The 23,240-nt window shown below is 46.7% G+C and overlaps 1 protein-coding gene across 1 annotated transcript; it reads left to right on the forward strand.

The window, feature by feature from the left end:
* The first annotated feature begins 805 nt into the window (after positions 1-805).
* Positions 806-22,147, forward strand: NOP2 (NOP2 nucleolar protein). Its single transcript, XM_061637302.1, has 17 exons — positions 806-909; positions 1,410-1,776; positions 2,424-2,469; positions 3,155-3,222; positions 4,537-4,796; positions 6,517-6,560; positions 6,839-7,002; positions 7,878-8,077; positions 13,736-13,825; positions 13,918-14,005; positions 14,135-14,275; positions 17,742-17,881; positions 18,678-18,767; positions 20,292-20,414; positions 20,518-20,615; positions 20,726-20,856; positions 21,608-22,147. The coding sequence occupies exons 2-17, from the start codon at positions 1,671-1,673 to the stop codon at positions 21,928-21,930; spliced, it is 2,112 nt and encodes a 703-aa protein (XP_061493286.1). The 5' UTR covers positions 806-909; positions 1,410-1,670; the 3' UTR covers positions 21,931-22,147.
* The last annotated feature ends 1,093 nt before the right edge of the window (positions 22,148-23,240 follow it).

Raw genomic sequence — 23,240 nt, forward strand, 5'->3', positions numbered from 1 at the left:
AAAAGGTAGAAGCTAACATGAACTGATGCTCTTGGGCTGTAGATCTCTGCCCTACTAAAAATGACCAGTGCAACAATCCCATCATTACGGTTCAGTAACTCAAGTCTATCAGCTCACCTTTTATTAGAAAGCACTTCCCAATCTCAGCAGGGACCAGTATCGCACACCAGTAAATAAGAAAGAAAGTAGATCACATTGTAGGTGTGGCCCTTCATTAAGAATACAAATTTTGGACCCAGTCTGAATAAATACAGAAACTGGACATGTTTGAGAAAATTTCAGAATAAAATTCCCTTTTCCAATTTCCCTCCTTGTATGCAAAGGGTAGGAAGCTGCTTAATTGATCAGGGCCACATTCACCCAATGAATTTATTCCGCTATTACTCCACTTTGGACTGTCATGGCTTCCCCCCCCAAGAACCCGGAAGTGTAGTTTGTGAAGGGTGCTGAGAGGAGACGCCTTATTCCCTACAATTTTCAGAGTTCTTTGGGAGGGCGGACTGACTAACTGCTCTGAAATAGTAGATTGTGTTAGGGGAATAGGGAGTCTCCTAATAACTCTTAGCACTCTTCACAAACTACACTTCGCAGGATTCTTTGGGGGAAGCCATGACTTTAAAGTAGAGCAACAGCGAAATAAATGCATGGTGTGAATGTGGCCTAGCCTGTGGAGCAAGGAGTGGAGACGCCTCTGCTCTCGGTCGTGTGATTGGTTGTAGCAGGCGGAAGAGGTTGGCAGCACCGAAAGAGGCTCTTGAAGACATAGATATCAGAAAGTGTAGAAATATATTTTGAATTTCCGGTTTCAACAGATGTAGTATTTTCCTCTTGGGGGGCAGGGTGAGGAGCAGCTGTGCCGTCTGAAATCAACAGAGAAATCTACAATTTTACTGGAGCTGCGAGTGTGCGGTAAGGTAGCACCCAGCAAGAAAATTTAGCAGCAAAGGTGGAAGTTTCTGTACTTTCTAACTCGGAGGATCTTCATGTCAAAAAGTTTTTGTGTTTTTTAATATTGAACTTTTCAACATTTCTGCATGCATGTCAATGGAGTACAAGGCTGTGGTAGAGTGGCTTAAAACAGCCCTGCAATGTAGTTCACTAACAGCATTGCAATATCGGAGGCGGAGCTAAGGCTGGTTTGGTTTACCACTCAAAAAATCCCCCGTACGAAGCACCCTTCCGTTTGCAACAGAATCACTGCCTCAGACCCACCCTCTGGCCAAATTCAGCGCAAAGCCTCGCACCCATCGCCTCGCCTGCTGACGCGTTTGGGCTTTTAAATGTTGAAAGTCTAAAATTAAAATAAAATGCATGTTTCACATAAATTAAGACCAGAGTAAGAATTAGCATCAGATCCTCTCTGACACGCTAGGGTAAAAATCTCGGCATTTCTCCATTCGCTTCCATAGGCAGCTCTCATTTCCGGAGGGGAGAAAAAAGTCGTTCTCTTGATATCGGATCCCGCCTTGTGGCTGAGAACATTTATTACAAGTCTTGGAATCGAACACGGGTAAAACTACTCAGCCAATCACAAGGCTGAAAAAGATAGGAAAAAGATCTGGCCAATCAGTGTCCGCCTATCCAGCGGAAGGAAGTTGCGTTACTTAGGGGTCTGTGCACGTGTAGCAGTTCCTCTCGTCGTGTAGAGGGAGACCAGGGAGGCCTGAGCCATGGGGCGCAAGTTGGACCCGACCCGCAAGGTGAAGCGAGGTCCCGGGCGCAAGGCTCGCAAGCAACGCGGAGCTGAGGAGGAACTTGCTCGTTTCCTAACATCTGGTAAGTCACGACTTCATGTTCAGCCTGGGAGATGGGCGCTGCGCATGCTATGACGCAGGGTTATCTACGGATGACTTTTAAAATGTGCATAGAACGAGTATATGTTCAGGATCTAGGAATAATTAAAACATAACTCTGTTAAATAATCCCGGATACGCTGTCTTGCTTGAGCACATAACGATGAGCCTTGTTCAGCTAGGTAATCTACTGGAAGTTGGCTAGTGCTCCACCAATAGATGTGATCTACTTCTGGCCATCCCTGGGTTAGTGGCAATGGGTGCAGTCCTGCCTATTGCTGCAAACCTGGACCTGAAGTAATTGATTGCTGTGTGCAAGGAGGTGAAGGCGCATGCATCTCAAAGCTCTTGGGGACTCTTTCTGTGATACTCAGATTTTGGTTTAGGACAGCCTTGTTTAGGACAGCTGGTGAGCAGCTAGCTGCCTGGTAGCCATGGGTGAAAATGGATTGCATGCAGGTGGATTGGTGGAGAAGGTCTGTAGTGTTCCATCCCTCCTCAGTGCCCAGCATATCAATGCATCAGGCTGCTGTAGGAGAGAGTTAAACTTTTGTCCCTTCTCTGCCAGCTGTATTGCTATATCAGACTCCTGTGGGTTACTTATTGTTGTTTTTTTCTCCCCCCCCCAAGCTTCTGATGACAGTGCCAGGAAGCTTTCCAGTCATGCTCGACGAAGGTTAGTCATAGAGGCATCTGTGTTTGCTGTTTATTCAGAATAATAGTTTTTTTGAAAATATATGGCTGCTCATCAGGGAAAGAGGCTTTTAGTTGATGCTTTATTTTTTTTACCTTGTACATTAGTAAAATTAATGTTAATTGGTAATATTGATGTTTTTAATTGACATCAATTTTGTTACGTGTCTGCTTTCTGAAGAAATTAAAGCAAATGTGAGAATTTACCAGTGGAGAAGCATAATTGGCAACAGATTGCCAAGCCTTTCTAGCATACACCAGAAACTAGATATGCTGTTAATTTGACTGACCTAAACTATTTTTTAACTTGTCTATGCCATTCCATTTTCATGGGTTTTGATGCTGATGGTAGTGAATCTGGCTGTAGTTAAGATATACAACAGTATGTTTATGGATAACATTTGATATTGTAAGGAAGGCATATTGTAAACTCAGGTGTTAACTATTTCATGTGCTTTTTTAAAGTATATTTATCACCATTTTTGAAAAATGGGCAGATTCATGTTTTCATAGATCCTCCCCCTTGAAAACATGGCAACCAATGGCTTTAAAAGTAATGTGTCCTTAAATCTTACTTATCAGTTAAACTTTACTTTGAAGAAATAAATTGATTTGTTTTACTGTCTTAGACGTGTTTGCTTTTTGCTAATTGTTCTGTCTTATTTTAGAGCTGCAAAGAGGCGAATCAAATCCGTAAAGCCCCAAACAGTCAAGAATGTCCCTTACCTCCAAACAGGTGAGGGGTAGCAGGTGGGGTTATGGTGGGCCTTTAACTTGCTTTTGTTTGTTACTTCAAAGAGGCTGAGAGGACCCTGTTACTGCCATTCAGTGCCTAGGGCAGATGGGTATATGTTCACTTGACCTTGAGTGACCCATGTATCTCTTCATGGAAAAAAGCTCTGTCACAAAAGGATTCGTCACTCAGCCATTCCTCTGCTGAATTATGTAGTAATAACAGCTTGCATGCTAAATTTCTGATAAAGCATATAATTCTGGATATTGACAGTGTACGATAGCCTTGTCAAATAGTTCCTGCTCCCATTTAGACTTAGGAGTAAATGTCTCCCCTGGCAATGTATGTGCCCCTTACTTAAGCAAACTATCTGTCAAAGTATTGGAGAGCATTTTTTTCTGGTTAGGGTCAATGCCATGCGCTCTGTGATGATGGAAGGATATTTTCAAGGTATATCCTGTGACCAAAGATTTTATCCATGTGCTTCAGGTGCTGTTGAAACTATAGCACACATGCTTCTGTATTATAACTTCTATAAAGGTACAAGGGACAGATGGTTGCACCCTATTTTAGAACAATTTCCTAGTAGATCTGATGCAGTTCATTTGAAAATGCGTTTAAAGGCGAATAGTCCTTTTGTTATTTTAAATGTTGCCAAATTTATTGTTGATACTAGGGCTAAAATGCTCGAACATCAACAGATCATGGAGTAACTGGTTTTGTAACACTTGCTTGATTATTTGTAATGGTTGATAGATAAGTAAACATTTTATGTGTTTATTAAGTAACAAAAGTCTTAGCTTTTGATATGCAGATTAAAGGTTACAATCTTATTCTAGATGGATCATAACTTGTGAAGAACATGGCTTTGGAAGGTGGACCTGATTTTTGTTGTTGTTCAGCTGCTTATCCCTTTGGCAGAATCTTTGACTTGCTGGGGGATATGACAGACCTGCTGACATCATCTTTCACTTTTGTGCTACTACAACATTGTTTACAAAACATAGGTTTCTTCTCTTAAAGAAAAGGCATCAAATTTGTGTGATGGGAGTCTCCCTCTAAAGACTTCAGGTTTGCATGTGTGTGATTCCTAGCTGTTTAAACCTTGGATTTCATTTTTTCCAATACCTGTTGCCCTCTTCCTAAAATGCCTTGATTCTTAGACTGAGCGAGGTGCCTCAGATACTTCAATTTTTCTTAGAAAACTGAAGTACGAAGCACTATGTAGAACAGGCACAATTGCTTCTCCTTTGGAGGGCGCATGGCTTTTTAAACAATGGCTAATTCTGAATAGTTCTGTCTTGTTCTGCTTTACAGCTGCAGAGAAATCTTTGTTAAAGGGTGCAAATGTGAGAGCGGCATCAGAAGCTGGCTGCCAACGTGGTTTCAGCGATGACAATACCACCTGGCTGACTCCTTCAGCTTCTGGGAAAAAGAGATTCGGACCTGAAGAGAGTGATGATGAGGAAAGTGTGGCACTTGGCGGCAGTGACGGAAATGAGAGTGACGGAGATGATGCAAGTGAGGATGGGATGGTGGATGACTATGAAACTCTGTCTTCTGATGATGGAGAGGAGGTAAGGACTCCTGGCAGTTCCCTTGTGAATTGGGTGCAGATCATTCTTGCTGTTGGGGGGGGGGAGTTTTGGTCTTGCATAACTGAGATGCAACCAGGGCAATTTTGGGTGGAGTCGGAGTTGGTAGAAATGTACCGACTCCGACTCCTTCATAAATGGCAAATGTATATTAACTAGTAATAACAAATTTACTGTAGTAAAATGGTAGCCCAGGGATTGGGCTCGTGGGAATCGTAGTTCGCAAAAGTAACTTTTCCAAGCTCTGGATTCACGTGGCAGTGATGAAATGCCTTGTGCTACCATTTTACTACAGTAAATTTGTTATTACTAGTTAATATACATTTGCCATATATAAAGGAGTTGGAGTCGGAAAGTAGAAAAATAGAGGAGTTGGAGTCGAAGGTCTGGCGTACCGACTCCACAGCCCTGGATGCAACTTGATAAGTCTCCAGTTTGAATCTTGTGTCTGCCGTGAAGTATTAAATATTGTAAGTGTCTAAGAATTTTACAAAGGAAAGGGAAAAATATTTCAGTGTGTATCATGCTAATTGATGAGGTTCGATTGTAGTCTAGACGAACAGTGCATCTGAAGCAGACTGACATCAGCCAAGATAATAGCGGTGTGCCGCTTTGTTTTTGCTGTGGATGGAAAAAATGGGAAGGTGTGTGGGATTAAAGGAAAATGTAAAATTGCAAAGTTGCTGCATGTATGGCATAGATGTGAAGTAGACCAGATGTTTGACAACTGACCCAGGCTGGAGATCGCATATTACCAGCAGGCAGCTGCAGATCATTGGTGGAATGAAGCGCATATGAGTGTGTGATTGCAATTTCCAGGAAAGAAGTGGTGGTGATTCCTACCCCTGGCTCTGATTGCTGGCTTTTCCTCCAGATGCAACTATAGGCACGTTGGCTTCATCACGAGTAGGTGAAGGAGTAACCTTCCTGCTCTTGCCTGCTGCTTGTCCGCTGCTACAAATAGTGTTTCCTCCACCCTATCCCCTGCCTTGCAGTGTTGGGTAGCCGAGGCTGCTGCCTCTGCCACTGAATGTCTTCTTTGGCCCTAGGATTAATGACTGACTCCAAACAAAATTGCATTCTGTAAAAGAATGGACTTTACAAGATTGTGAATGCAGACAGTGGGAAATATTTCTAAGCAGCAGGGCCCCACTCATACGGCAGGTTACGTTCCAGGCCCCCACTGAAAAGCGAAAACCACCAGAAAGTGGGGCCCTACTGTATTCCAGCCGCCGCTGGGCTCCAGCTAACAGCGATCCGCTCATCAGCTGTAGTGCGCGATCAGCTATAGCACGGGGGGCTCCAGCTGACAGCGATCAGCTGTAGTGCAGGGAGCTCGCGCACTCCAGCTGATCACTATCAGCTGGAGTGTGGGGGCTGGAGCTCCCCACGCTGCAGCTGTTGTCCCGCTGGCACCACCGTATTAGCAGAACACCGAAAAGCGGGGCCCTACTGTATATAAAAATCTCCTGCTAACGTGTTTCTCTGAAAATCTTCAGCACTTCAAACTCCATAAAATATAACTACGACCTCACATAAACAAATGTGTATATTTGGAAAATGTGCGAGGCTATTTGTAATTTGGCTATTCCCCCCTCCCCCTTTCGCACATTCTGTTGTGGATCTGTGTTATCCATCTTGGTATATGAAAGGTTCTTCTGGCATCTGGCTTAACTGTTTTTTCCCTTTGCCTTAAACTCAGCTCTTGCCTATAGAAAAAGCTGCCAAGAAGGAGATGCTGGAGGGGTGAGTAATCCGGGAGATTCGGGTTTTGTGGGTTGATCAGCCCTCTGTCCTTTCAGGAGTGGGATAGCCAGCATAGATGTCATTTGACTGCTACTCCTGTCAGCCCCAGCCATCATGGCTAATGCTCAAGGATGATGGAAGTTGTTCTGTAGCAACATCTGGAGGGCACAGCATTGGCTGCCTTTGTATTGGGGATATCAGAGCTACATCTTTCCCTCCATCCTCCCCGGGCTAGTGGTAGAATCTCCTGCTTAAATGCTTCCCTCCCTTGGATGCAGGCAGGCCTTCAGTGAGGATGACAGTGACAGTGAGGATGAGGAGGAGACATTGCCACACAAGCAGGATGTGGAGCAGGAACAAAACAAAGAGGCAGACCTTCAGCTCAATGTGGAGACAGACGAGTGCTTTGTGCTGCCCAGCGGGCAGGAAATAGAGAAAGAAGATATCCTTCCTCTCGGTTGACCCTCAGTGTACATGAAGATGTGGGCCCCTACATGTCCGGGGACAGGGAGATGTACCGCTTTGCACAGGGCTGGCAGTTGTATGCTTCCATGCACATCTTTTCCTCTGTGTCCCTTTGCATGGCAAAGTGTCATTGCAATGCAGGGGTGACTTAGTTTGTTGAGCCGAGGGCCTCTTTGACCCATTGTCATCCCGCCGGAGGTCACACGTCAAAGTGGGCATGGCCAAAGTGTAAATACAGTCAGTGAAAAACAAAACTTAAAGGACAAATTTGGAGGATCTTGGGGAAGGGGGGGTGTAACAAAAACCTTTTGGCATTACAGAACCACAGGTATCCTTTAGGAGTGCTCAGTTAGAAAATTAATATTTTAAAAAATTAAATGGATAACTTTTGGGAGGCCTTTTGGGCCCAACTGGCACAATGGGGGAGAGAGTGGAAGCAGTCAGTAATTTTTTAAGAAATGAGGGAACGTTGGGAGGGGCGGGGAGGACCTGCAGGTTGTGGGTTAACCATCCCTGCTGTAATGAGTGTCAGCAAGCTGGGGAATTTCCTGGTTCAAGTCCAGTGAACTCATCAGGTGCCCCTTACGCTTGCTGCCTCTCTTGGCCTTAAAACTCTCCATCTGCAGTAAAGGAGTGGTAATACTGGCTTCCTTTCCAGGGCTTTTTTAGGAATTGCTGAGATCACATGTGCATGTGCAGGTTTTTGAATACTTAGCATATGTATACATGGTGCTGCTCCATGATGGTCCACTTGCATTAAGAATAAACCATACTAGATTAGGTGGACCAATGATCTGACTTGGTATGAGGCAATTTCCTGTGTCTGCTGTTGCTCCTTAACTGCCTGATCACCTGCTCAGCCCCCTGACCTCCAGCTCATTCATCAGCGCATAAAGGACAACATAGAGGTGCTTCAGGATTTCACTACAAAGCGAGAAGAGGGGCACTCAAGGCAGGAATATCTGGCCCTTCTGCGGCGGGACCTTGCTGCTTACTACTCATACAGCGACTTCTTGACTGAGAAGATGATGGAGCTTTTCCCACTCTCTGAGGTACTTTTTAAAAAAACAAACAAATTGACTTAACTAATTTCTTGCCTTTTTAAGGATGCTCATATTTGAGAGAGGAATCTCTAGCCCTCCACATGTTGTTGGACTCCCATCAGCCCTAAACCAACATGGCTGAGGGTCAGGGATCATAGGACACTAGGTTGGGGGAGAGTGGCATGTGATGTCTGAATTAGCTCTTTGTTGGAAGGGCTGGATTGTTTAGGCAAGTAGCGTTGAAGCTTTCTCATCTTGTGGGATCTACTTTTTTTTTTACTAGAACCCCCCTGTTCCACTAACTGACCATTTGGGGTGGTGGTGGTGATAAGGTACTAGTTGAATGTGAAAGGAGAACGGAAGAAGGAATTACAGAAGATGAAAGATGTGGGGGGGTGTGCGAAGGGGAAAATATAAAAGAAAAAGTACCCTCCACATAAAATTTCTAGGCCAGTAAATTCTTTTGGAAATAGAGAGGCTGAGTCATAATATCTCCAGAGCAAAATTTGTATGTAGCTTGGGAAAAGCTGAACTCCTTGGCACAAGGAAAATACTATAGCAAATAATTTAGCAACTTCCAAAGATGGATTAGATATTGGTAGAAAGTGATGTTGGTAATTGAAGGCTGGTTATGTCAAACCTTGTCTCCATCTCCCATAATTCTGTGACTCTCTCTGTCCCTGTGCCATCATTTTGTGATTGATGGGCCTCAATTTTCAGCAGTGTCAAGTGGGCCCTGGTGGTAGTAAGTTTAAGAACTCCTACCCTAGGGATAGAGCAGCCAAATCAGACCAGTTTACTACTTTTGACTTCTGTTGACCCACCTCTTTGGGTACTGAGCATAATTGGCAGGAGATAAAAGATGGAGACTACTTTTTCACGTAATGCATGTTTAATGTATGGAATACAAAAGATGCCGTGATTGCCACCAGCTTAACTAGTTTTTAAAATACAAATTTATGGAAAACGGGTCTGTTGATGGCTGCTAGTCATTTTATGGAACTTTATTTATTTATTTATTATTTCAATTTATATACCGCCCTTAGCAGAATAGCTCTCAGGGCGGTGAACAAACAAGATAAAATACAATATATCATAGTAAAAAATCACAAAAACATGTACAAACAAACAACAGAAAGCACAACAAAAACAAAATACAACACAAATTAAGAAGGATACATGTTAAAAGTAGAAAGATTAAGAAAATTAAAAGATTAAAATGCCTGGGAGCATAAAAAGGTCTTTACCTGGCGCCGGAAAGATAGAAGTGTAGGCGCCAGGCGTACCTCTTCGGGGAGGCTGTTCCACAACTCAGGGGTCACCACAGAAAAGGCCCTAGATCTAGTAACCACCCTCCGGGCTTCCCGATGAGCTGGTACCCGGAGGAGGGCCTTAGATTCTGAACAAAGTGAACGGGTAGGTTCATAGCGAGAGAGGCGTTCCACAAGGTATTGAGGTCCTACGCCGTGTAAGGCTTTATAGGTCAAAACCAGCACCTTGAATCTCGCCCGGAAGCAAATAGGGAGCCAGTGCAGACGCGCCAGAATAGGTGTTATATGCGAAGACCGACTGGTCCTCGTCAATAGTCTGGCAGCCGCGTTCTGCACCAGCTGAAGCTTCCGAACTGTCTTCAAGGGCAGCCCTACGTAGAGCGCATTACAGTAATCCAATCTTGAAGTTACCAGAGCATGAACAACGGAGGCGAGGTCATCCCTGTCCAGATAGAGGCGTAGTTGAGCTACCAGACGAAGATGGTAAAATGCATTCCGTGCCACCGAGGCCACTTGGGCCTCGAGAGACAAGGAAGAATCGAAAAAAACCCCCAAACTACGTACCTGTTCTTTCAGGGGGAGTGTAACCCCATCCAGAACAGGGTGAACATCCACCATCTGAGCAGGGAAGGCGTTCACCAGCAGTGTCTCGGTCTTGTCTGGATTGAGTCTCAGTTTATTAGCTCTCATCCAGTCCATTATCGCGGTCAGGCAACGGTTCAGCACATCAACAGACTCACCTGAGGAAGATGAAAAGGAGAAATAGAGCTGCGTGTCATCAGCATATTGATGGCAACGCACTCCAAAACTCCTGATGACCGCACCCAGCGGCTGCATGTAGATGTTGAAAAGCATGGGGAACAAGACCGACCCCTGAGGGACTCCACAATGGAGAGTCCATGGTGTCGAGTGATGTTCCCCAAGCACTACCTTCTGGTGACGGTCCGCGAAGTAGGAGCAGAACCACTGCCAAGCAGTGCCCCCGACACCCAACTCCGCGAGTCTCCTCAGAAGGATAGCATGGTCGATGGTATCAAACGCCGCTGAGAGATCAAGGAGAATCAACAGAGTCACACTCCCCCTGTCCCTCTCCCGACAAAGGTCATCATACAGGGCGACCAAGGCTGTTTCGGTGCCAAAACCGGGCCTAAAACCGGATTGAAACGGATCTAGATAATCGGTTTCATCCAAGAGCGCCTGGAGCTGGCCGGCAACCACCCGTTCCAAAACCTTGCCCAAAAAAGGGACATTCACCACCGGTCTATAGTTGTTCAAGTTATCTGGGTCCAAGGAGGGTTTCTTTAAAAGAGGTCTCACTACTGCCTCCTTGAGGCTACCAGGGACTACTCCCTCCCTCAAGGAGGCATTAACCACTTCCTTGGCCCAACTGGTGGTCCCAGCCCTGCTAGCTTTCACTAGCCAAGATGGGCAAGGATCCAGAACAGACGTGGTTGCCCAAACCATTCCAAGCACCTTGTCCACTTCCTCGAGCTGCACCAACTGAAACTCATCCAATAATGAAGGACAAGGCCGTGCTCCGGACACTTCAATGGATTCATCTGTCGCAACATCGGAGTCAAGATCCCTGCGGATACATGCGATCTTATCTTGAAAGTGTCCAGCAATTTCATTGCAGCGGGCTTCCGATGTTTCCGTAGTATTGTGGGGGCCAATTAACTACGTTAATTGGGGCCCTCGAAAGCCCCCCCACGAAGGATGGAATCTTTTCTCCCAGGCACATGTTAAAAATACACAAACTCACACAGACAAGCAATCATACAATCATTCACCCAACAGTAACGCACACACACCAAACAAACAACGTTAAAATTAATTAGTCCTCTTCAAACAACAATGGCAGTCTCGGGCCCCCCAGCCAAAAACGAGCCGCCAGCGATGGCACCAGGACAGCAACACAGCCCCAAGCAGCGACAACAGCGCCCACACACGAGCAGAGAAGCGGCGAAGGCAGCGGAGCCGCAGTGGTAGTATCCTGGGCAGCGGCACGGTCCTCGGCGACGATGAAAACGCCTGCAACCAGCGGCGGCGATGGCGGCAACACGAGCCGCAGCGACGAAGTCCCCGGCAGCAACACGGTCCCAGCAGCGGCGAAAACGCCCCGCGCGCAAGCGGCGACAACGGCGGCGCGGGCCACGGCGCAGAGTCCACCGCAGCGGCACGCCCCACGGCAGCAGCGACAACGCCCGCATGCAAGCGGGCCGACAGTGGCAACGGCGGCGGCGCGGGCCACGGCGACAGAATATATAAAGATACAGTGACTGGCTTCTTGTTGGTGGCTGCCAGAACGGTGATTGCATGGGTCTGGAAAACTCTGGAAGGTCTCACACTGGACAGATGGCGTCGAAAGGTGTGGGAAATTGCCACATACTATTCAGTGTTCAGGCAGGACTCCAGGAATTGCTATCAGATGCTGGGCTTACATTGAGTTACATTGTACAGTTGAATTACATTGTTCATTTTTGTTGCCTGTAAGCATAAATCTTAGTTGCTTTAAGCTTTGCTTTTCGGCCTGAAGTGGAGCTTTGCAAAGATTCAAATGTTCTCATACCACAAAACGGTTCCAATGCCTTACGGTAGTTTGGTCCAGCAGTTACATCCCTATTTTTTGTTGTCGATTCTGTTTCTCTCTCACACACACACCTCTCACACACACGTGTGCAACCTGCCAACTTTAGTGAGGCTTTCTGCCTTTTTTATTCTTGAAAGTGCCATTTGTGTGTGTCACTGAAGGTATGCCAATGAATACCGGTTGCTAGAATCACAGGTGGGGAAAGTGATGTTGCACTCAAGTCCTGCTTAGGAGTTTGATTAGCTACTGTGGGAACAGGATGCTGGACTGAGTAGTCTGCTATAGTAAGGTCCTTTGTATGCTTTCACAGTTATTTGAATTGGTTAGCTCTCTGTGTTTTTAAAGCCTTTTGATAGAAAGTAGATTAGAAAAGGTAAGGCTTACATAGAGACTTGTTCTCTGTGTAACTCTCCCAAGCAATTGCTTGTGCGCAAATAAAGACTTCTAATCAAAGAATCGATTGTTGTGTCTTGAGGTTTGGTTAGGGCCTCCCAGCATTGAACTATAGCAGGCAATAGCCTATTTAGGCTCCTACGACACTCATTAAGATGGCAAATGACAGAATGGGTCTAAAATGGCACCTGCTACACATGAATGGACTTTTTAAAAACAAAGGAAGTATGTCTTTCTCCTTCAGTGGAGGAGGAAATCATGGAGAGGGTAACTCCTTCCAGTATACTCTGATGGGACAGCAAATTTCTGGTTTCATCCATTGGTAAGTTCGCTTCCTGGTTCTTGACCTGCCTACATTAGAGGAGCAAGGTTCTTTGGCCACTTCTCTGTCTAAGCTTCTACCTGTCTCAAGAGGTAGAGATGCGTCTGGCTTGCCTGTGTGATGGAGTTCCCCACTGGGAACTCCGTAGCGCAGCTGGTCCAGCAGACTTGAAGTCAGTGCCTGTCAGCTGGTGAGTTGACTTCACATCTGCTTTCTGCAAGGACTAGCCGTGCAATTGAGTTCCCCATAGGGAACTCAGCAATGAAGCCAATTCAGCTGTGTCTTTACCTGCCCCACACCTGACATCACATATGACAGGTGGGTGTGGGTTGGGAAAACAGCTTCTCGGGTCAAACTTGGCCCACCTGGCAGAGGTTCCATACCCCTCGTTTAAAGCTTTGCTGGTCCATGGAAGCCACTTTTTACTTGTTCCTTTTGTCCATATAGCTCATGGAGGGAGGAAGAACAACAAAAAAGTAAAAGGAAGATGTAGAGCATGGGATGCCATGTGCCCAGCCCAGCACAATGGCAACACAGTCTGAGTGCAGGGTGTTTGGGCTCAGGGCCTCTTCTTCCCTGGACACTGTCTTTCAATGTTCAAATAGTCCTTGCAGCTTCTTTACAACTTAAACTCGGAGGGGAGCCCTTCCTTTGGATGAGATGTGGAGCTGGCTGTTTGCCCCCTGTTCCCTGGAGTCCAGTGGGAGCAGTTGCCCTCTCCAGGAGCCCTTTTCCATCTGAAATAGAGGAATGATCACAGCAAGCCCAGTGCTCCATTATCTTTAATTGTTGTAAACCGCCCAGAGGGCTTCAGCTATGGGGCGGTATACAGGATGGATGGAGGGACGGAGGGGCGGACGGACGGACGGAGGGACGGACGGACGTGTTTAATTGATTTGTGTGAGCTTTTGTCGATGTAAAGTTCATACACCTAATTCACAAAGCTTTTTCTAATTAGGTGATGGCTCTACAGCCTTTTTTGCAGAGATGGAGCTGAAGCCCCGCAATGGCTCTTCCATAATGTTGGGAGGTTCTCATCCTTGTATTGGTTGTTTCTTCTGTCTCTCTCTCTCCCCCTCCGCAACCTTTAGCTGGTTGATTTCTTGGAGTCCAATGAGGTCCCCCGTCCTGTGACCCTTCGCACCAACACCCTCAAGACCCGACGACGTGACCTGGCCCAGGTGTGTAGCTAGCTGGGAACCCTGAGTCCTTCTCTGCCCCTCTCTTGTCCTGGTGAAAAAGCTTCCCTCTTTCTTTCCCCTTCATCCTCCAGGCCCTGATAAATCGTGGGGTGAACCTTGACCCATTAGGAAAGTGGTCTAAAACTGGACTTGTTGTGTACGACTCCTCTGTTCCTATAGGTGAGTAAGGGATGGCCTTCTCTCTTCTTCCATTCCCCACCACCAAAAAACCTGCCTCTTGCAGCTTGCTGGGATTTCTCAGCAGCTGGTTTCTCCCTGATTTGTCTGTGCTTATGCCTTCACTGCCAGGTGCCACCCCAGAATACTTGGCCGGACAGTACATGCTGCAGGGAGCATCCAGCCTTCTCCCCGTCATGGCTCTCGCCCCCCAGGAGAACGAGCGCATTCTGGATATGTGCTGTGCCCCAGGCGGCAAGACCAGCTACATAGGTACCGGTGGAGGGGAGGGATGGAGTGGGGGAAACGAGTCTTGTTTGTGCCTCTCAATAGGCCAAAGCACACGGGGTGCTCTTCCTTGTCTGTTAACAGGCAGGTTCACTGAAGAAAGAATTGGCTAGAGCCTGTACTTGGAGATTAGTGGGCCGTATACTGCAGCAGAAGTGGCCATATTGGGAGCCCCCCACTTTCCCACTGAGGATGGAGCTCAGGAAATCCCTTGGGGTTCAGTGGGAGTGGGAGATAGGTAGTCCCTGATTCAAGCCTTGTTCAGGAGCTCTTGTCGTTGTTTCTTGCCTCCTTCCCCTCTTTGCATTTTGGATGCATGAGTGAAATGAGCCAACTGAGAGTTTTATTTAGCCCAGTGGTTCCCAACCTTTTTTCCCCACGGACCACTTGAAAATTGCTGAGGTCTTGGCAGACCACTTCATGATTTTTCTGCCTGTTATTGCCATTGTAATGCATTGTGCTTGCTTTGCTTTGGACTGCCTTCAAGTTGATTCCGACTTATGATGACCCTATGAACAGGGTGTTCATGGTAAGCAATGTTCAGAGGTGGTTTACCATCGCCTTCCTCTGAGGCTGAGAGGCAGTGACTGGCCCAAGGGCACCCAGTGAGCTTCATGGCTGGGGATTCGAACCCTGGTCTCCCAGGTCGTAGTCCACCACCTTAACCACTACGCCACACTGGCTATGTACTGTGCTAGATGCCTTTTAATTATATTTTGATTATGCTCGTTGCTGTATGCCTTTTAATTTTATTTTAATTATGTTATGGCTGCTTTTATATCTTGTATTTGATTGTATTATGATTTGAATTCCATAGAATTCAAATTGTAAGTGTTCACAGACGTGCTATGGACCGCCTGAATCAAGCTTGCAGACCACTGCTGGTCCATGACCCAGTTTGGGAACCCCTGATCTAGACACTTCAAACACTTGAATGTTGGGTTGTTGACCTCTGAGGCTTCCTCCAGTCACTTGACTTGTGCCTCAACCTTGAGCCTGTCTTGGCTGTTTGAATGAAAAAGAGACCATTTCAGAGGCTCCTTCCTATCCTTCACCCATTGATATGACCTCAAGAGAAGTGGCTCCTTGGAATTCTTGTTGGCCTAAATGACCATAGAAGATTGAGCTGTTCTCTGTTTCTAAGCAAGCCTCTCTCCCCCTCAGACCCCATGTGCCTCAGAGCCCCAGTGATAATATACACCTGTCTTACAGGGCTGTCATATAGAGCCACATGATTAGGTGTGTGGATGCTTTAAATAGAGAGAGACCATAGTATGTGGATGCCCCCTGAATTCTTTAGCAATGACTCCTTCATTCAGTTGGCTTTAATGGGTAGGAAACATTATTTGCTCTGAGCAGATCTGGAAGGGAAGTATATTCTGGACTTTGGGAAGCTGTGTCGAGCGCTTCCTAAGGCATGCTCATCTTTCTCTTAGAGTGTCAAAGTCTTTTCCAAGTTTCCTTTTGTGATTCAAAGTCCTCTGTACCTGCCTGACCATTGCTCAGACCAAGAGGTTAACACCGTATGCAGTGTTAAATAACCATGTCAAGGCTTCATTGTGCTCAACTGAACGTAGTTTACTGTAGTTTCTTTCCATTTAACAAAAGCTGAATATGCTGCTGTTCTCTTGGCTAGAACACACTGTTGGGTCCAAAGCACAAAAGCAAGCAGAGATGAGTCAGAACCGCTGTATTAGTCCCTGCCTTGAGTTATGGGATTCAGTAATCCCTCCCCCAGCTTGGTCTCGGGGAGCACAGGGTGCAAAGCCTAGCCTTTTTTTGGGCTCCCTTCCTGGATATCTCTGTCTAGCCAAGAGGGTGCCCTCCAGATGTTGTGGACTACTACTTGCATCAACTCCAGCCAACATGGCTAATGATCAGGGATGATGGTAGTTGCAGTCCAAAATATCTAGAGGACACTGTCTTGGCTACCCTTGATCTAGAGCAGCCTTTCCCAACCAGTATGCCTCCGGATGTTGTTGGACCACAACTCCCATCTTCCTGACCATTGGCAATGCTGGCTGAGGCTGATGGGAGTTGTGGTCCAACAACATCTGGAGGCACACTGGTTGGGAAAGGCTGATCTAGAGCTTCCTGCATGGGCTTAGAAATAGGGGTAGCATGTCTCCATCCTTTTTCCAAGAAGTCTGGCACGGTCCCCATTCTTTCTGAAGGTAGCCCCTGTAATGCCAGGTGGGATTATGGAAGTGATCTTCCCCTGAACTGTGTGCCGCTGCTCCCCTCCATATAAGAAGGGAAGCTGTTATGGATTTAGCAGGCAGGTTCTCCCCACCCACCCCAGTCCCCAAGATGCACTTCTGTAACTAGGCCAGAGAAGGTCCTAGTATCTCCATTCTGTCCTGAAGCTTAACGGGGTCCATGAATTTCCCTGCCTTCAGTGCATCATTGCTCATCTGGGCGATCTAATCTTTTAGAGGACTTCCTAGCCTGACAAACCCATTGCATCCTAAGCTTGGCTTACTTAGGGTGCCACTAACTTTGTTCCCTGCTGAGTTCTTAGTGATCTTGCAGCCATGTCCACAACCATCTCCAGAGGGTTGATGGCCATCACTGTGGACCTTTTTCGGGTTGATTTCAAGAAACAATGTTGTTAGAGCTCAGGACTGCCTGGAAATACTGCCCTCTGATATGGAAGCCCTTCCCCATAATCCAAGGGTGGGGACCCAGTGGTCCTTCAGATGTTTGCTGGACTATGTGATGGCCATCAGCCGTAACCATTGGCCAAGCTAGCTGAGGCAGGTGGGCACCAGCTTCCCCATTCCTGCTTTAATCCTTGATTTGAGTGGAAGTTTTAGAGTTACCCTGTGGTGTCGGAAATGCACTGCATCCCCTCCTCAGGGATCCTCTCATTGCTTCTGACTTTGCATGTGCCAGGGTTAATTCTTGACGAAGGCATCTGGTGCCATGGCTGTGTCCAAGAGAAGCCGGCTACATGCCGAGCCCCTCCTGTTCATCTTTGTTGGTATGCTTTGTGGTAACTAGTAAAGATAATTTGAGCATGTTGGGCATATCTGTGAACTCTGCTACTTGTGCCCCAAACAGTTTGCCTTGGTTGTTGCCCTGGACACTTGCCTGTTAGTGGGTTCATTCTGGTTTTGTAGCTGGCCATCTAGCTCGGGTAACGTATTGTAATAACTGGCTTTAGGGAGGAAGTGGAATGTGCCTCCCAGACTAGGCCTCAGCTGAATTGTTCTTCAAAGAACTTGCCTTCCTCCTAGTGGCTGAAGAGAAGAGGCACCCCAGTATTTTAGATCACTGTTCAATGTACAAGCAGAAGGAGGAGAGGCCAGACTCTCCCTTCTGCCTGAGAAGAGAGCAGGAAGAGGAAGGAATTTAAGTCTCTCTGGATCAGGCCTGGGGAGCAGGCCGTTTTTCACGCGGACACCTGGACTTTTTCCCACACACCCCCTTTGGTGTTCCGTTTTGACAGCCCAGCTGATGAAGAACACTGGTGTGATACTGGCTAATGACAGCAATGCTGAGCGTCTGCACAGCGTGGTGGGAAATCTGCACCGCTTAGGAGTTACAAACACCGTTGTGGGCCATTGTGATGGGCGCCAGTTCCCCAAGGTATTTGGCTGAGGGAGCAGGGTGGGGTTGTTGTCATAGTTTTTGCGGATCTGACCATGCTTGGCCCAGCAAGTAACTCCCTGAAGGGGAGGGTCCTCTGGGTAGGGGGGAAAGCACAGATGCCATCTTGAAACCTGGCCAAACAGGTGCCAAAATCCACCCGTACAGAAGGAGACAAGGCCAGCGCAGCATCTTTTACTCGGGTTGAGTTTGCCGCATTCTTCCTATGCTGTGACAAGGAGGACCCCCAAGTGTCCTAGGAGGTGATGGGGGTGGACAGGAAGCTGCCTTGCCTCCTGCTGCCCTGGAGGTTTTAAAGATGTGCGCTTGGTCTCCAGGTGGCAACCCGAGAGAGGAGATGCTGTGCAGAACAGGGCTGTGGAGTCGGAGTCGGGAGCAATTTTGGGAGGAGTCGGAGTCGGGAGCAATTTTGGGAGGAGTCGGAGTCGGGAGCAATTTTGGGAGGAGTCGGAGTCGGGAGCAATTTTGGGAGGAGTCGGAGTCGGGAGCAATTTTGGGAGGAGTCGGAGTCGGGAGCAATTTTGGGAGGAGTCGGAGTCGGGAGCAATTTTGGGAGGAGTCGGAGTCGGGAGCAATTTTGGGAGGAGTCGGAGTCGGGAGAAATGTACCGACTCCGACTTCCAAATAAATTTTGATTGACAAGAAGCAATTTTGGGTGGAGTCGGACAATAGAAAAATAGAGGAGTCGGAGTTGAAGGTTTGGTGTACCGACTCCCCAGCCCTGGTGCAGAACCAAGGGAGAGACATCTTTCTGAATGGATTTTTCTTTCCCAAGGTACTGGGTGGCTTTGACAGGGTCCTGCTTGATGCTCCATGCAGTGGCACGGGTGTTATTTCGAAGGACCCCACAGTTAAAACCAATAAGGTGAGTTGAGCCACAGTCGCTTACAGATGGGGCATTGGGGTCTGAATTTGTGTGCAGAAACGGGTTAGGGGGTGAGCAAAGAAGCTTGGAGCTGTACATCTGCTTCCTCCGTTTGTATTTCTTGCCAAAACCTCTTTGAGAATATTTTGATGAAGGAAGTGAAGAGGAGGAACCCAGGCAAGTGTGTTGACTGCACGTGACTTGAGTGGAAAGACAGAACTTCTAAGCTAATCCTGAATAGAGCCCAGGATCTGGTGCATGAAGTGTTGCCAAAATGATTGCGAACAGCAACTATCGCAGCGCTAACTCGTTCAACAGATGTCAGTTTCCCCAGAAAGTCTAATGTGTTCACATTTAGTTTAAAAAGAGGAAATTTGCCACAAATGAGGGTATTGGTGTAAAGAAACTTGGAAGGGAGAATTGGGTGGTGGTGGTCAGATCTCTCCAGGGTGCTTGGAGGCGCTTTAAAATGGCAATAAGTATACGACAGATTAGGGAAGGAACCAACAAGTGCAAGAGAATGCCAGCATGCTTAATGAGAGAGTCAAGGAAACCAGACGATGCAAGGATTCCTTTTTAAAAGGTGGAAGGTGTAGCCCAAATGAGAACAGAATTAAGCACAAGCACTGACAGAATGAATGTTAAGTCGATGACAAGCAAACAAAAACGATAGTTTGGACGGTATATAGCTAAGTGCAAGGGTTATAGTAGGACGAAAAGGAGCTTGCAGAAAAGCTGAATTAACGATTTGTGTCTGTCTGCACTTGAAAATATGCTTGACAGATACCGCCCCTGAACCAGAGTTCTGTGTGGAGGGAGTCTGAAGAACTAAGTGAAATAAAAGTGTTGAGATGCAGTTTTAGGGCAAGTGGATGCATTTAAAAGCCAAGCAATCTCCAGGTACAGGTGGTATACACCATGAGATTTTAATGGGATACATAAAGGTGCCTTCATTCCACGGCGCAATGCTGGTGTTGCATACTTCATCTGGCAAAGGCTCTTAAAAGCTATAGGCCTGCTAACCAAAATCCTCTTTGCTGGAGATGCCAAGGCTTAAACCTGGGATCTTCTGCATGTCAAGCGTGTGTCTTGCTACTGAGCTATGAGCTCCTCCGCATGCTGTAGATAAAAGGTGGACAGGCAGTGGTTCTGATGTCTCCCCCTGCCATGACGTTGTCGGGTGGCATTCAGCAAGCTGTTGTATCTCAGCCTTAGTGTCGTTCCCCACCCCTCCAAAAAAAAATACAGGAATCCCATTGAGAGAAGGCTGTTAGGACCACTGGAAAATGGAAAACCGGTGGTGGAGAGCATATGGCCCTCTAGATGTCATTAGAGCCCAGTTGCCGCCATCCCTGACCGTTGGCCATGCTGGCTGGGGCTTACGGGAGTTGGATTCCAACAATGTCTGGAGGGCCACAAGTTCTCCATCCCTGATGTAAGCTAAATGCTTTGAACGCTCAAACTGTTACATGTTAAGTGTGGTGGTGTTGATGATGATGATGCACAACTGCCTTTCTCTTTTAGGATGAGAAGGACATTTTGCGCTGTGCGCACCTACAGAAGGAGCTGATTCTCAGTGCTATTGACTCAGTTAATGCTGCCTCGGAGACCGGGGGCTACATTGTGTATTGCACGTGTTCAGTCATGGTGAGCTTCTTTTCTCTGTTGAGTCTCTGCTGACCCAGGCAGTGAAGCATCCCTGCCAGTGGGCGACTTTAAAGGAATCTGACTGTCTGCTCTGTGTTGGCAGGTGGAAGAAAACGAGTGGGTTGTGGACTACGCCCTGAAGAAGCGAAACGTCCGTTTGGTGCCGACAGGTCTGGACTTTGGCAAAGAAGGATTTACCAGGTGTGCCCCTCTAATCCGAAAGCTGGAATGTGAAAGTAGACTACTGATCTAATGCTTTTGTCCTTGGAAACACATGATATGTGTGTGTTTGTGTTCCTCTTGATTCCTAGGTTTAAGGAGCGGCGTTTCCACCCCTCTTTGAAATCCACACGGCGTTTCTATCCTCACACCCACAACATGGATGGCTTTTTTGTTGCCAAACTCAAGAAGTTTTCCAATGCCATTCCAAAGCCTCCCAAAGGTAATGGGTCAGAGTGTTTCCCTGATCAGGAACCTTACTTTGCCGCCAAACAAACCCCACCACAATTCTGTGCCTTGTTCATTTGCTTCTCAAGCAGAGTCATTTACGTAAATGCCAGTTTTGGAGTTTTGCTGAACTGTTCAGTGCAACACCCTTCATGCATGACGCACAGATTCGGCTTAACATTAGCCACATACTACTTTTATTTTGAGGCAGAAGTACTAAGGTGGAGTTGTGGCATTTGTCATATCTTCTTAGGCTATTAGTTCTGTTTTTAATAAAATCCGGAACAGGGAAAAAAGTGAACAGTGAGTGGTAGCATCTTAGGTCAGTACCTCCAGAAACGCATCTATACTAGTTTGGCAAATGTTTCAGTTGAATCAGTTAACGGACAATTATTGTTTCTCCTAACTGCGTTAGGGAAGAAGCAATAGGATTAATGTGGTGATCAGTTAGGGATGGGGCATGAGTCTCATCCCAGAGCCTTTAGCAGGAACTTGAGGTGAGGAATTTTCAAAAACAAATTCATTAAAAGCTGAAATTCTCAGAAATCTGATGGTCATCCTGGACATCACCTTGGATGCCAGATGCTATCATTTGTGGCACTCCTGCGATAGTAAACAAAAGTCCCTTTGCAAATACAATGTTCTGATTTTTGTGTGTTTGTGGCCATTCCCACCCTCTGCTTCCTTTTCCGTTCGCTCCAGTGTTGCTGCTGCTGTTCTGATCCAACACTCCATTCTCTTTCCAGATGAAGACCCTAATGGAGAGCCAGCTGTGCAGACGGCCAAAGAAGGATCTGTTCCAGCACCAGCTGAGCCTCTGCCTAACAGGGGGAAACGTGTAGAGTTGAAAGCTGTTAAGAAGCAGACTGCAAAACAGGAGTGTTCTGCGGCAATAGCAGCCAAGAAGCAGGCTAAAGGAGAGTTGAAACCTGATAAGCAGAACAAACGGCTCTCAGTCTCACGGCAAGGCTCCTTCCAGAAGCGGCCCAGGCCTTTGAGGGCTGCTCGGCCCTCTCCTGGAGGTCCAACCCCCAGCAAGAAGCGCAGGGTGCACAGAAGCCACCATTAGAGGGGAAACTGCATCATTTGATGCTTTTCTGACAGTTGCTAGTAAGACCGGTGGGAGATCCTGTCCAAGCTGCTTGTCCTGGCAAGACCTGTGCAGAGTTGGTGTTCAGGAACTCTCCCCTACATACTGGGGCTGGCTTAAAATATTTAATTTTAGCCTGTTTAAGGGCAGAAACTGTTTGAATTTATCAAGTCATTAAAAATTTTCTACTTGGTCATGTTGAGTATCTGGGATAGGACTTTATTTCTAGTCTGACTGTTAATTGCCAGTGTCTTCCTTCATTCTTTGGGTTCAGCATGTGAGGGGCTCTTTCTAGACTGCTGTCCCTCCTAATCTGATATCCACCTGTATCCTTCCACCTTTCACGATATTTAATCTTGGGGTAGGGGAGAGAACGTTATTTGGAAGGCAGTGTGGGTTTTTGTGCACAGTCCCCGGAGCACGAGGATTAATGTTTGTGAACAGGCAGGATGGGGCTTTCAGTGCCTTGGACGCAGACTAAGATGATGGAAATTCAAATACGGAAAAACAATTGTGTAAGGAGTTAGACTTGAAGTTATTCATGCTGTAGATGAACCACTCTTCACAAGAACATAGAGCAGACTGGACTGTAAACGTGGCTCATCTCCCATTTGTTGCAGTGGTTTGACTCTCTTCCAAATACTGGAGCTAGTTGGTGTCCTCTTCATTCCTCTTATAAGAGCCAGTGTGGTGTAGTGGTTAAGGTGTTGGACTATGACCTGGAAGACCAGGGTTCGAATCCCCACACAGCCATGAAGCTCATTGGGTGACCTTGGGCTGCCTCTCAGCCTTAGAGGGAGGCAATGGTAAACCACTTCTGAATACCGCTTACCATGAAAACCCTATTTGTAGGGTCGCCATAAGTCGGAATCGAAGGCAGTCCCTTTCCATTCCTCTTACACCTTCCATTTTACTATAACCTGAGTTTCGTCCAGGATACCTTATTCTGTCCATTATGTTACACACATACATGAAGTTGTGGACTATGTGGAGAGATTTCATATTGTGAGATGGTTGATCTGCATTGTGTGTCTCTGTAGAGACATTGTGTATGCACCCCTGCAATATCTTGGTCTGCTTTGGGCATTTTAAAGTTGGCATAAATCAAACCAGGAGCAAATGAAGCTGGTGTTAAATGTGAGTTTTGACCTTTAAGGCTTTAATTGGTTTGTGACCCTAATATGGAAAGATACGTTCCTTCAGATATCAAAATACCTATTTAGATTCTCAGCTGAAGGTCCTGTTCTATATCCTGCTGTTGTCTGGTGGGTGGGACCTTTTCCGTGGTA

This window comes from Rhineura floridana, chromosome 1, assembly GCF_030035675.1.
Source record: "Rhineura floridana isolate rRhiFlo1 chromosome 1, rRhiFlo1.hap2, whole genome shotgun sequence".
NCBI classification, from domain to species: Eukaryota; Metazoa; Chordata; class Lepidosauria; order Squamata; family Rhineuridae; genus Rhineura; species Rhineura floridana.